Source organism: Tenrec ecaudatus, chromosome 3 (assembly GCF_050624435.1).
Source record: "Tenrec ecaudatus isolate mTenEca1 chromosome 3, mTenEca1.hap1, whole genome shotgun sequence".
NCBI classification, from domain to species: Eukaryota; Metazoa; Chordata; class Mammalia; order Afrosoricida; family Tenrecidae; genus Tenrec; species Tenrec ecaudatus.
Genome location: NC_134532.1, coordinates 98906792 through 98919169, shown reverse-complemented (window position 1 = coordinate 98919169; position 12378 = coordinate 98906792). Strand labels below are relative to the sequence as shown.

General features: G+C 39.9%; 1 protein-coding gene across 3 annotated transcripts in view; it reads right to left on the bottom strand.

Moving 5' to 3' along the window:
* The window catches only part of PRDM5 (PR/SET domain 5), a 213688-nt gene that overhangs the window by 109586 nt on the left and 91724 nt on the right, over nt 1–12378 (bottom strand). For all 3 annotated transcript variants that reach the window (XM_075543864.1, XM_075543862.1, XM_075543863.1), the window contains 3 exons: nt 6558–6637; nt 1015–1099; nt 276–433 (listed from right to left, as the gene is read on the bottom strand). In XM_075543864.1, the coding sequence (XP_075399979.1) occupies nt 276–433; nt 1015–1099; nt 6558–6637 (323 nt within the window). The remainder of the gene's footprint in view (nt 1–275; nt 434–1014; nt 1100–6557; nt 6638–12378) is intronic.

Genomic DNA, 12378 nt, shown 5'->3' with positions numbered 1-12378 from the left:
GAATGAAAGTTTAGCAATTAATAGTCTTGCACCCCACTAAATTGGGTTAGTGGCTCAGAGTTTGAAACACACTTTGGTTGTGAATTTCAATAAACAAATGTAGGCAAAATCCAGACATCAAAGCATTCTGGCCTAAGTAATGATAGGAAAGTGCATGCCAACTCTTCTCTAATTGCTCCATGTTGTGCAATAAGTCCCCAATAGATAAGAACTCTTCAAAAGATAAACAATGGCAATCGCGCCAGCAAATACTCAAAAGAGCAAAAAGTGCTTACCTTCTTGTGATTCTTGTAAACATTTCTGTGGGCAAATCCCTTTCCACACAGCTTGCATTTGTAAGGTTTATCTTCACTGTGTATTACTTTGTGAGCACCCACTTGATCAAGCCTTTTGAAAGACTTATTACAAATCTCACAATTATAAGGTCGTTTTTCTAGTAAAAAAAATGAGTAGAGGAAATTCTGTTGAAAGCAAAACATTCAAACGTGTTTAAAATGAAACTCTGATTTTGAAAACTAATATTCTCCAAGTGTACTTAAATACCTTTCTCACTCACATTTATTAGGACATTAGCTATAAAAGTATCCAGAAAGCTGATTTTGATTATTCAAAGGACTATAAAGAAAATGAGTAGAGACGACAGTTGTTGAATCCCCACTAAAATTCAAGAACAAACAGCCTTGTTCAACCTTCACGGAGATTCTGAAAGATCAATGCCAACTTCCAATTTCAGGCATGAAGAAAAAAAATCCAAAAACACGAGGCTCAAAGAAAAGGAAGTGACCAATTGAATGGTGACTTTGAAGATCTCTGATATGATTTAATACGATCAATCCATGTTTTATAAATGAACTGGGCTCCAGAGAAGTTAAGGAACTTGCCCAAAACACAGCGCTAGTGACGGCCATGCTGTAACTGATAGCTGGGTCTCCTGTCACCATTCCAGGAGCTACAAAATGACGAAGCGACTCTGTTGCAGTGGCTTCAATATATGTTAAAAAGTATGTATTTTACCTGAGTGGGTGATCATATGACGTTTTAACTGGTTCGCCGAAATAAATTTCTTCATACATTCTTGACAATCAAATATCTCATGAACCTACAAAAGAAACATTTAAAACTGCCTGTCAAAACCTAATAGATTAAATAGAGCTCCAAAAAAGTTACACTTATAATCAATTGCTACTTCATTACCCAAAACTATACAATTCTGATATAACTAATGCTTAAGGAGCCCAGGTGACATCTGATAAGCACGCGTTGCTAACCATAAAATCGTAGGTTTTAAACCCAGCCACCATTCCACAGAAGATAGATGAGCCCATTTGCTAAAGCTAAGATTTTTTAAAGCCCTGAGAAACTCTACAGAGTCACACTGAGTCAGAATTTACACGATGGAAGAACGTTTGGTTTGTGTTCTTTCAAATTAATTCTTACAATACAACGTCAGTCGGAATTTTGTTTTGAGCATGAAAACATACTCTGATAGAACATACTATTTAATATGTAATGTGGCTAGCTGATCTGTGTGATGCATGTTGAATTCACATTTTCAGTGAAAAGGTCTATTAGACATTACCTCTTTCGTTATGCACAAATTCAGGCTTAGAAATACATAATCATATAGTGTTGCTTTTACAGTCGCTGACAAGGCTTTAAATTTAACTAAATGGCATGTAACTATGAAGAGCCTTGAGAAGAATGGGAATTCCAGAACACTTCGTTGTGCTCGTGTGGAAACTATACATGAATTAAGAGGGAGTTGTGCACCTAGAAGAAGGAAATCGTCCATGCTTTAAAATCGGGACGGGGTGGAAAAGGCTGTATCTCTCACTGTACGTATTCACTATGTATGCTGAGAGGCGGGTTTACATGAAGAATGTGGCATCAGGAACGGAGGAAGGCTTGTTAACAATCCGCAATGTGAAGATGACACATCTGTGCTTGATGAAGCACTTGCTGACGAAGACCAAGGACTGCAGCCTTCGGTATGGAATAGTCAAAGTAGTATTTGGTGTAAAGAACACCAAAATCCTCACAACTGGGCCAACAGGTGACATCACTCAGGATAAAGCATATAAAAAAGTGAAGTTGTCTAGGATTCCCTCTTGCTTGTATCCATAATCAATGCTCATGGAAGCAGCAGTCAAGAGATCAACTGTCACACTTCATGTGGGCTAAGGTGTCCCTGATCCAAGCCATGGTATTTTCAATCACATAAATGTAGGTGAAAATGGGACACTGAGTATGGAAAACCGAAGAAGAATTGACTCGTTTGAATTATGTTGCTGGTGAGCAATATTGAAAGTACCACGGACTGACAGAAGAACAAACAAATCTGTCTTGAAAGAAGTCTAGCAAGAATGCTCCTTTAGAAATAAGGACGGTGAGACTTCGTGCCCGTGCATTGGACATGCCAGGAGACACCGGTCCCTGGAGAACACCGCGCTTGGTAGAGGGGAAGTAAAGCAGAGAAAACCCTCAAGAGGATGGACTGACAGTTACTACAACTGCGGGCTCAAAGTAAGAACACGTGTGAGGATGACGCAGGAGCGAACGGTGGTTTCTTCTTTACACATATGGTTGTTATGAGGGGAAACCAGTTGCATGACACCTAATAACAACACAACATAAAGTAATTTGAAATTGTCATAAAGCACTATCCAGTGACAGGGTATGATACTACACCCAACTCCATTAGACCCACGGCATGGGATTCGTTCTGATGCACACAATCTCCACAGGGCTGGGTCAAACTGCCCCTTCATGGAAACCAGCCTCATCTTATTCCTGATGGAACTTTCTACCACTGTCTTGCAGCTAGCAGCCGAATTTTAAAGTGGTGACTTAGATGAAGGTTTACATTTCAGATGGTCAGATAAGATTGGCATTCATCTCAAAAGTATGCCAATCTCTCTCCAGCCTATTGCTTCATCTTCCCTTCACTGGCCTTCAGCAAAGTAACCTGGAAAGTCTGTTTTCCTGGTAGGAAAATCTTTGTTTGATTGCTTTTGTAACAGTGATCTCACACAATAGTTTTTCTTTTTTTTCTCTTCCTCTTGCAATTGCAATTTTATTTTCTTCTGTGAAAATAAACAACTGGGAGTTTAAATTGCTCCCAAAAAAAACCCCAAAATTTTAAAAAATAATACACACAGACATAGCTTGTCACGTGATGGTGGGGAGGGGAAGAGGGTCCTTTGAACTTGGGCAGATTGTGCTAGCAGGGACCCAGGGGGCAGACCCCAGACCTTGGGGCCAGGTCTGCCAACCTGGACTGTGTGGGGCCGGGGAGGTGAGGGGGTAGAACACAGACTTCGTCCCCCGAGGAAGTGGCAGGCACCTTGAGTCCCTTTAAATGTCGGTGAGAACCATTTCAGACCTCTCCCCTCACGAGACGCTGGAGACCCGGGGCCTGAGGTCCCACTGAGAGAGAGACGATGCTGGTGGAAGGAAATAGGCAAGGGTTTCTCCTCTGGGGCGAGGGCTTTACACGGAGTAGAAGACAAAGGAGACCGGCAGAGGGCACAACCCGTGGTGCTCAGGCCAAACCCCCAGTCCCATAGGAAAGGTCTAGGAATGAGACCTGGATGAGCGGACCCCAGCGATGCACACATGCAGGCTGGGAAGGGGAGAGGAGGGCAGAAATCACAGGCGGTGGAGACAAAGTTGGCTTCTGCCCAAGTCCATCCACCCACAGCATATGCCGTCGTCTCTTTCTTTTGTGATTGATCAATTAGTTCAACATAACATTTTCCAGGCCAATCCATGCCATGAGTTGCTTCAGAGTTTCATAAATGTTCATGTTATGACTCTTCCTTCTTTTGGGTAGGTACAGAGCAAGGGGCCTGCTAAGTCATACGGGATGTCAATTCCCCGTAGTGTGAGGTAGCACTACATCCCTTCCCACACGTTTACAATGGCACCCCAATATATGAGAGGCCTGATCCTTCTGGTCCCTCTCCAATATTTACCACCTTTGTTGTATTGGAACTTGGCTGTCACTGTTGGTGTATGGTGCTTTGAGCTTTAGCTTCCAGCTGGCTAGTGATCACGAGCATTTCTTCATGTTCATTGGCCATTTAGAGGTCATCTTTGGTGAACTGTCTGTTCATATTTTTGCCCATTTTAGTGGAGTACATGTTGCCCATTTTAATGGAGTTATTGGTCTCTTTCTTATGGAAGGGTTACGGTTTTCTACAGATTTTAGTAATTAGTCTTCTGTCCCTTGTGCCGTTCCCAAGTTTCTTTTCCCACCCAGTGGGTTCTCCTTTTATTCTTGAAGTTTTCTCATGCACAGAACTCTCCTGTGCTAAGCAGACTGCAGTATTTATTTAGTCATCTGCTGTGTCTCCTTCATTATGGTTGTTAGTGTAACAGATGCGCTCTAAACCACTGCACACCAAGGGCTCCATGTTACATATTAGATCGATCCAGATGTAAGAAAGAAGAGAGGCAAATTCAAATCAGAAAAACCTGCCTGTGGGTTAGGAAAGGCTAAACTGGCAGGACTCTGGGGTAACGGAGGACGTGCTGAGAGACATGTTACTAACATCCTGCAGAAAGCCCCCAAGAGGTACGAAGCTGCAGTTGCTGTATTCCACCAGCAGGAGGGAAGATTTCTATCAACCAAGATATTTCTTCTAAGAGTAAAATGAGTTGATTGTGAAGAAAAATTAAAGAGGAAAGCGCACATTCTTCAAAAAGATGCTCCACAGATTTGTTTCTCAAAACACACATTTGGTAAAATTTTAATTTGGAAGAGTATCCTAAATTTCCATATGTAAGAATGGACATGGCATTAGGAGAGAGCAGTCCCTGGAGAAGGACATGAGATGGGGTGAAGTGGAAGGTGGGTGACGCAGTGCTGGAGCAATGAGCGCACAGCAATGATGAGGATGGTGCTGAACTAGACAGTGCTTTGTTCCGTGACTTTAAGGGCTGCTATGCATTGGTGCCAACTTGATGGTATCTCACCTAATAAAAATCATGAAATAGATGAATGTAGTAAGCATTACCTTTTTTTTCTTTCAAGTTGATTCTGACTCATAGCAACCCTGTGTAGAATTTCTGAAGCTACAGATTTTTAGGGGAACAGAAAGCCTCATCTTTCTCCCATGGGGCATTTGGTGGGTTAGAACTACTGATCTTACAATGGTAATCCAATGCTTACCCAACAGCATATACAAAACATTCACTCCAATGAATTTAATCTCTGTCTCAGAAATGAAGGTTTGGCTTCAGAAGTAATAAGAGAAGCAGAGAGATATCCGGATGGAGCATAGTGTAATATTTGTCTGAAAATTATTCTCCTGACACTCAAAAAGATTTATAAAAAACAAGAACCAGTCTATGTTCCATGTCATGTAAAGTGTAGTGACAAAGAGGGGAAGGCATTGTGCTGCTCTCAGTCTTCTGTTTCCTAGGAGGTCAAATCATTTCACATACAGGAGTGACGTCAGGACATACCAACATGGCCTATTAACCATCTCAGGCACTAAAGCTTCATTCTATAGCACATGGGCTAGAGGTGGCGGATTAAGTATCATATGAATAATGGGTTTGTCCAGTTATTTTGCAACACATGTATTGGGGGCTTCAGACAGTTTGTACAAAAATTCCATTATCTTTAGATTCCATTTTTCATGAGCTTTTTTCAAACTCATTCCTATTTATATATTGGATAAAAGGTAAAGTTCAATTCTCAAGCCACAGAACATTAAAATTTTACTTTCACTTCTCTTTCGGTAGAAAATCCTTAAATAAACAAATGTTTCAAAGTAATATGCTCCAAGATATTGTGGGGGGAAATGCAATGTATAAAATTAGAAAATGGACACATAGGTTTTGAATGTAATAATATAAGACAAATAAATTGTTGGACTCTGCCATGCTATTAATGAAATCAAAATTGTACTCTAATTCTATTTTTAATAAGTTTTATTAGCTAGCTGATAATGGTGATATAGTTTATAATAGCCATTTATTTGCAGACAATCTTTTCATATCCAAATAATAACTTGGTAAGTTTTTTAGTTATTACAAAATATTTGCAATCTAGTTTCTCCTAATTTATTCATTTGTTTTTGCTTACAGCATTTTGATATACAAGTATGTGGTTTGGGGGTCTTCAAAATAATGGCACTTCTGTCTTTGTTGAAAGACTTAACTATCACATGCTTATGTTCGAATAGCTAGAGGCCATTGCACATTATCCTGCGAAAATTCACAAAAACATACACTTTCCTTATTCATTGATATTCCCCGAACCATTCTCAGCTGATAAAAGGGCGAAAGCACAGGTGTTGCAGGCAAGGGACCCATGAGCCGAGCACTGGGCAATGGAAAAGTGTTTCTAGCTCCCAGCAACAAGTTATGAAACTATCCTTTTGCAGGTTACATTTCTTCATACTCGTCTTGTATTCGAGTCTATGTTAGTACTTTTAAGTTACTGGCAAAGCTCTGTCATACTTTTTTTTTAATTCACAGTTACATGGCAGACACTATGAATGACTCAATATTTTGTATTGTCATGAGTGCCAATCTTTCTTACTAACCTTTCTATGTTCCTGTAGGCTTAATGCTGAAGAACACTTTTTATTGCACACTGAACATATAAGCTTCTTCTTAGAGTTTCCTAAAACAGAAACACAATATCATTATCATTTAAGGATATGGAGAGGATTATTAAACACTAAGGGGAGGATTCTAAACAGTAAGTGGAGGAGCACTGGTGGCTTAGTGGTTACCAGCTGGGCTGCTAACCACAAGGTCAGCAGTTCAAAACCACTAGCCACACCATGGAAGATAGATGAGGCTTTCTACTCCTGTAAAGTTACTGTCTCAGAAACCCACAGGGGCAGTAATGCTCTGTCCTCCATGGTGGCCAGGGGTTGAAATCCAACTGATGGCAGCATGTTTGTTTTTGGTATAGGTATGTGGAGCCCTGGTGGTGAAGTGGGTTACAAATTGGGCTGCTAACCACTAGCTCTTGGGAGGGAGAGAGATGAGATTTTCGCCTCTCATAAACAGTTACAGGCTCAGTTGTGTTGTCCTAGATGGTCGTGCGAAGTTGGAATCAATTCCATTAGCGTGACTTTGGTTTCTGTTTTTAGTTTTTCATACGGTATGTAATTTCTAAATAGTTATCTTCATAATTTAGAATTATAAAATTCTCAGTATTGTAGATACACCAATTACAGTCAGATAAAGGTGTACTTAAACCACTTCCGTAATTGAAGAAATCTCGTTTTCTACATGTATAAAATGGTACGTGTAACTCTTCCTACACTAACTCAATTATTAAATCCCACAAAATATTCCACTCAAAATTAACATTAACTAAATGCATTTATATTTTTTAAGTTGGACTGATTACTTCATGTCAATTTCATAATTTTTTAGCAGAATAATTTGATCTGCTCACATTGGTAAAGGAGTTTGTGGAGTATTCTTCCAAGCACTAGCCTCTTATAAATCTCTAAGGATATGTGTTATAACATTAATGTTAAAAGAAATAGAATAAAGTAATATCAAGTACAATAATTAAAGTGAGAGTTCATATTATCATAAAACTCAGAACAAAATTCAACACAGTCTTCTTACATGGTGATTATATTTATTATAACTCACTTCATATTATCAAATTTCACAGTGGTTATGGCAATGAAGGCTCAAAAAAACAATTTTCAAAGTCAATGTAATTACAATATCATGTGCACTTCTATTACTATCAGAAATGACCATAACATTTTTATCATTTTTTGATGCATCTTCTGAATCTGGCTTGAATTCATGGTTATTTTCCATAATTATATTACTGCAACAGTTTTTTAAAATTATCTTCAGCAACATTTTACTTGCATGTGATATTATGGGGAAAATTTTGGACACATAAGACATCAAAAGAAGTTGTAAGGAATACAGAAATCAATATAACAAAGGAATGCATTGGCCATCAACCATTTTAGGATATAACACATAATCAGGAACCAAAATTATTGAACAAAAAAATCCAAGCTTTACTGAAGGCTCTGGAGAAAAGCCATGCTCCAGGGATTGACAAAGTACTAATTAAGATCCATCAACAAACATACAGTGACAAAAGAGTTCACTTGTCTATTCCAAGAAATCAGGACCATAGATACCTGGCCACACGACTGGAGGAGCAGCACATCTGTACCCACTGCAAGAAAGGTGATTTCATAGAATTCAGAAATCACCAAACTATATCATTAACCTATCTTTACTGAAGATAATTTTTAGGTGGTTGCAGCAGTACACTGACAGGAAAGTCCCACAAACTCAAGCCAGATTCAGAAGAGGACACAGAATATGGAGAATAATTAATGAGGTCGGGTGGATCCTAGGTAAAAGCAAAGAATGCCAGAAAGATGATTTACTGTGGGGTTTGTTTTTGACAATGTAAAGGCATAATAAATGATAGATACAATTTCAAAGGGAATTCTAGAGCATATTTTGTGGAAACTGAATAGAGACCAAAGGTGAGTTAATTGAGCATAACGAGGTAAGACTGGTGGTTTACAACCGAGAAGTGTGCATGGGGGTATATATTTTCACATGCTTATTCAAACTGCCAATAATCTGAGAAGCTGGAATCTATGAAAAAGAAAACGACATCAGCATTGGAAGGGAGACGCACTAGCCTTCTGCAACATTCACATAACACACTTGCTTCCAGAAAGGGAAGAAGACTCAAAGAAATTACAGATGAAAATCAAAGACTACACCGTCTTCAATATGGATTATTCTTCCACACAAAGAAAACAAAAATCCTCATAAATGAACCAACAAGCATCCTAATGGTAAATACAAAATATGGTGAAGTTGTCAATGATCCCCACCTCTCCCGTGTCCCCCCCTGGAACCATTGGTCTCATTGTTTTCCCCTCCAGATTTTTTATCCAGTCTATCTTATCTAGACAGACCTGCAGAGATAATAGTATGCCCCCAAACAAGGCAGAGCAAAACAAAGCAACAAAGGAAAACACAACGACAACAACAATAGTGACAAAAGAGAGAAAAGCCTGTAAATAGTTCTAGATCTGTTTGTTGACTTTCAGGAGTGTTTTCCAATTGAGTCTGTAGGGGTGCCACAACCTAGCCCTAAAGTCTATTTTTGGTATTCCCTAGGGACTTTGTTGCTCTGTTCCCTTGCTGTTCTGTTGCACACCCTTAATGTTTTGTCTCAGTGTGGTGGGGTCAGATCAGGCGCATAAAGTGATCATACAACTTTTTTTCATAATGCCATTTTTGCATTATGAACTGGTCTTGGAACCTCATCATGTGGCTCAGTGAGAAGTAGGTATAGTTGGTTTAATCTAAAGATAGAGATACATTTTATGTCGAAAAGCCACAGAGTCTAAGCCAAACGGCAAGATGAGAAGCAGGTGAAGGCAGCCAGTGCCGTCTCTGTATGCTCATCAGCCATGTGAAGCCTGCCTGGGGGCCGGGCAGCAGCACCGAGCAAGCAGGACTAGAGTGCGCCCGGCTACATTCCCTCTCCTCCTGCCAGCCAGGCCCATCGCTGACTTTCAGATTCAACTTCAACAGTGGTTTTGGTAACAGGTAACTTACACCAGGAGGAGGCCACATGAGAAATGAGTACAAACTCAATGCAACTGTACTAACTGAAGTTGTTTCATGACACCGTGTGATGTGTGCTTCTGCAGTCTGCTCTGAGAACCCACCCGCCACCACATGTTATAGTTTCCATGGAAAGGCATAATACATATTTAATATCTCCATCTCTCCCATCTCAGCATCTTCAATTCATATCACCTAATAAAACACCACTTCTCATTTTTATGGCAGAAGCTGAAAAATGATTCTTGCTCCATGAGCACCTTGCTGTTTTCTAGGAACAAGATCTACAACCTTGCGTGTGAAAAAAGTGCCACTTTAAGAACTTGCATAGTTACTATTCCCAATACAGAAAATGTTTTCCCAAGATATCTCTGTGTCTCACCCTCCACTTCACTAAGGTTCCTGCTCAGGTGTCACCTCATTGGAAAGGCCTTTTCTGACCATACTGCATAACCTGGAGGCACAGAGAATGCCCCTGTCATTCTTTATCCCAGGAAATCTATGGACCTGAAGGGAAAAAATGTGCCACATTAATACCATCACTCAACTTTGACTGAAATGTAATACTTCCTTTCATTATAAATCTAGCCAACAGGAGGTGACATTATACCTATGATTTTTGTCACCTATAGAAATATACATATAAAATTAAATAACTGTTGATAAATTATATTTATCACTACCTTAACTGAGGAGGGTAATTATCACAACATTGATAAAATTACACATGAATAAAGCAATAAGTATATTATTATATTGTTGCTGTTACTATAGGTGCTGTCAAGTCAGTTACGATTCATAGCAACGCTGTACAACGCAATAAAAAGCTTCTCCATTCTGTACCACGTTCACAATGGTCCTTGTGATTCAGTTCATTGTAGCAGCCTCTGTGTTGATCCATACTGAGGCCATTCTTCTTTAGGCTGACCCGGCCACCTGACCCACTGGGAAGCCCTTGAGGGTCCAGGATCTTTGTTAATGTATCCAAAATATATAAGGCAAAGTATTAATGTCCTCACTTCTAAGAAATATCTGGCAATCTACTTCTAACACAAACTGATTATTCTTCTGGTAGAGTATGAAATATTCAGTATTCATTGTCAATACTGAATTCAAATGCATCGATTCTTATTTGGTCTTCTTTGTTCATTGAAGATATCTTACATTCACATGAATCCATTGTTATTTCATTAGAGGCCATTGAGCCATTTTTGATTCACAGCCAACATACAGAACAACATACAGCTCAATCTAGACCTATCTCCTTAAGAGCCCCCTCTGTTTACTAACCCTCTATCAAGAATGGGAACCCTGCTAGCACACTGTTTACTTGTTGGGTTGCTTACCAAAAGGTTAGCAGTTCAAAACCACAAAAGAAAGACAGGACTTTCTACTCCTGTAAAGAGTCCCTGTCGCAGAAACTCACATGAGCATTGTACCCTCTCCTATGAGCAAGCATAGAGTTGACGGCAGTGAGTTTGGTTTGGTTACCAAGAACGATACCCTCTGCAGGGACTGGTTCCGCCGAGAGATCTGTTCAAAGTATGTGAGATCAAGTCTCTTTTCTTGCCTCTGTGGAGTCTTCTGACTGTACTTCTTATAACATAAATTAGTTCTGTCTTCTGGCAGTTCACAGTGTACTTAATACCCTACATCAGCACCACCCTGCCACGGCATCAAGTCTTCTCGGATGCTCTTCATTCACGGTGTAGGTTCCGCACACATAGAGACAACTGCAAATCCCATGGCTTGGGCCAGGTGCACCTCAGGTGGCATCTTGGTTTTGTAAAACTTTCAAAGATCCATTTTAGCATAAACATCCTCTCCCAGATGGCATTTGACTTTCTGACTGCTCTGTCCATGCACCTGAATTGTGGACCCAAGTAAAAGGAGATCTTCCGACTTTCTATCGTCTCTCTTTTTACTGAAATGGTTTAACTTAATGGTAGCAGCAACATATCAATTGCATGAGTTACTGGGTAGTCAAACATTTGATTTTATAAACTTAAAAACATCGTTTGCAAAAGGGCTCCGTAGGTTATCAGAGGGTCCCATCCACACAGAAGCTGAAGAAGCTCTGCACTGATCCTTTCAATCCTGTTTGATTCCCTTTGCTAGCTTTTCCCTCAACTGAGATCCCCCATCACACAGCGTTTCTGCTGGTTGATATTCTGCCTTGCCCTGCCCCTCCTAAGAGGTAAGGTTCTTGAGAGCCTAGGCTATTTGACTTTTTAACTATGGTTCCCTAGCCTCTTTAAACACTGCTAGTTTAAAGCAGTCGTTGAGTTAATGAATAACTTGCATATATGATGAATAATGTGTTAGAAGCAAACATCAAGTAACTTACTTTATAGTATACATTCCTATTATTTAGCCTAAATGCTGCTTGAAAACCACAAGAAGTCACATGTAAAGCATCCAATGGATACAAAAAGGAAAGAGGAGATCAAAGAGGAGGAGAGGAAGAAGACCAGGGGCTGGGGGAGAGAAGGGCAATGTGAGGCAATGCTCTGAAGGAGAGAAGATGACTGTAGTCCTGGCCTACCAAAAGCTTCATTTACATGGTGGCACCGGGCTGACATTTGGTAAGGTGTCACAGTTTATATATCCACATGAACAGAGGACAAATCAAACAAAATTGCATTTTTATAAATTATTTCCTATAAAATGTTAGGGAGTTCCAGAATCAGTAATATTAGATTCAAGGGCAATTACAAAAAGCCCCCAAGAAACCATGCTCACAGCAGAGCCTGAAGACCACATGCCCAGTAA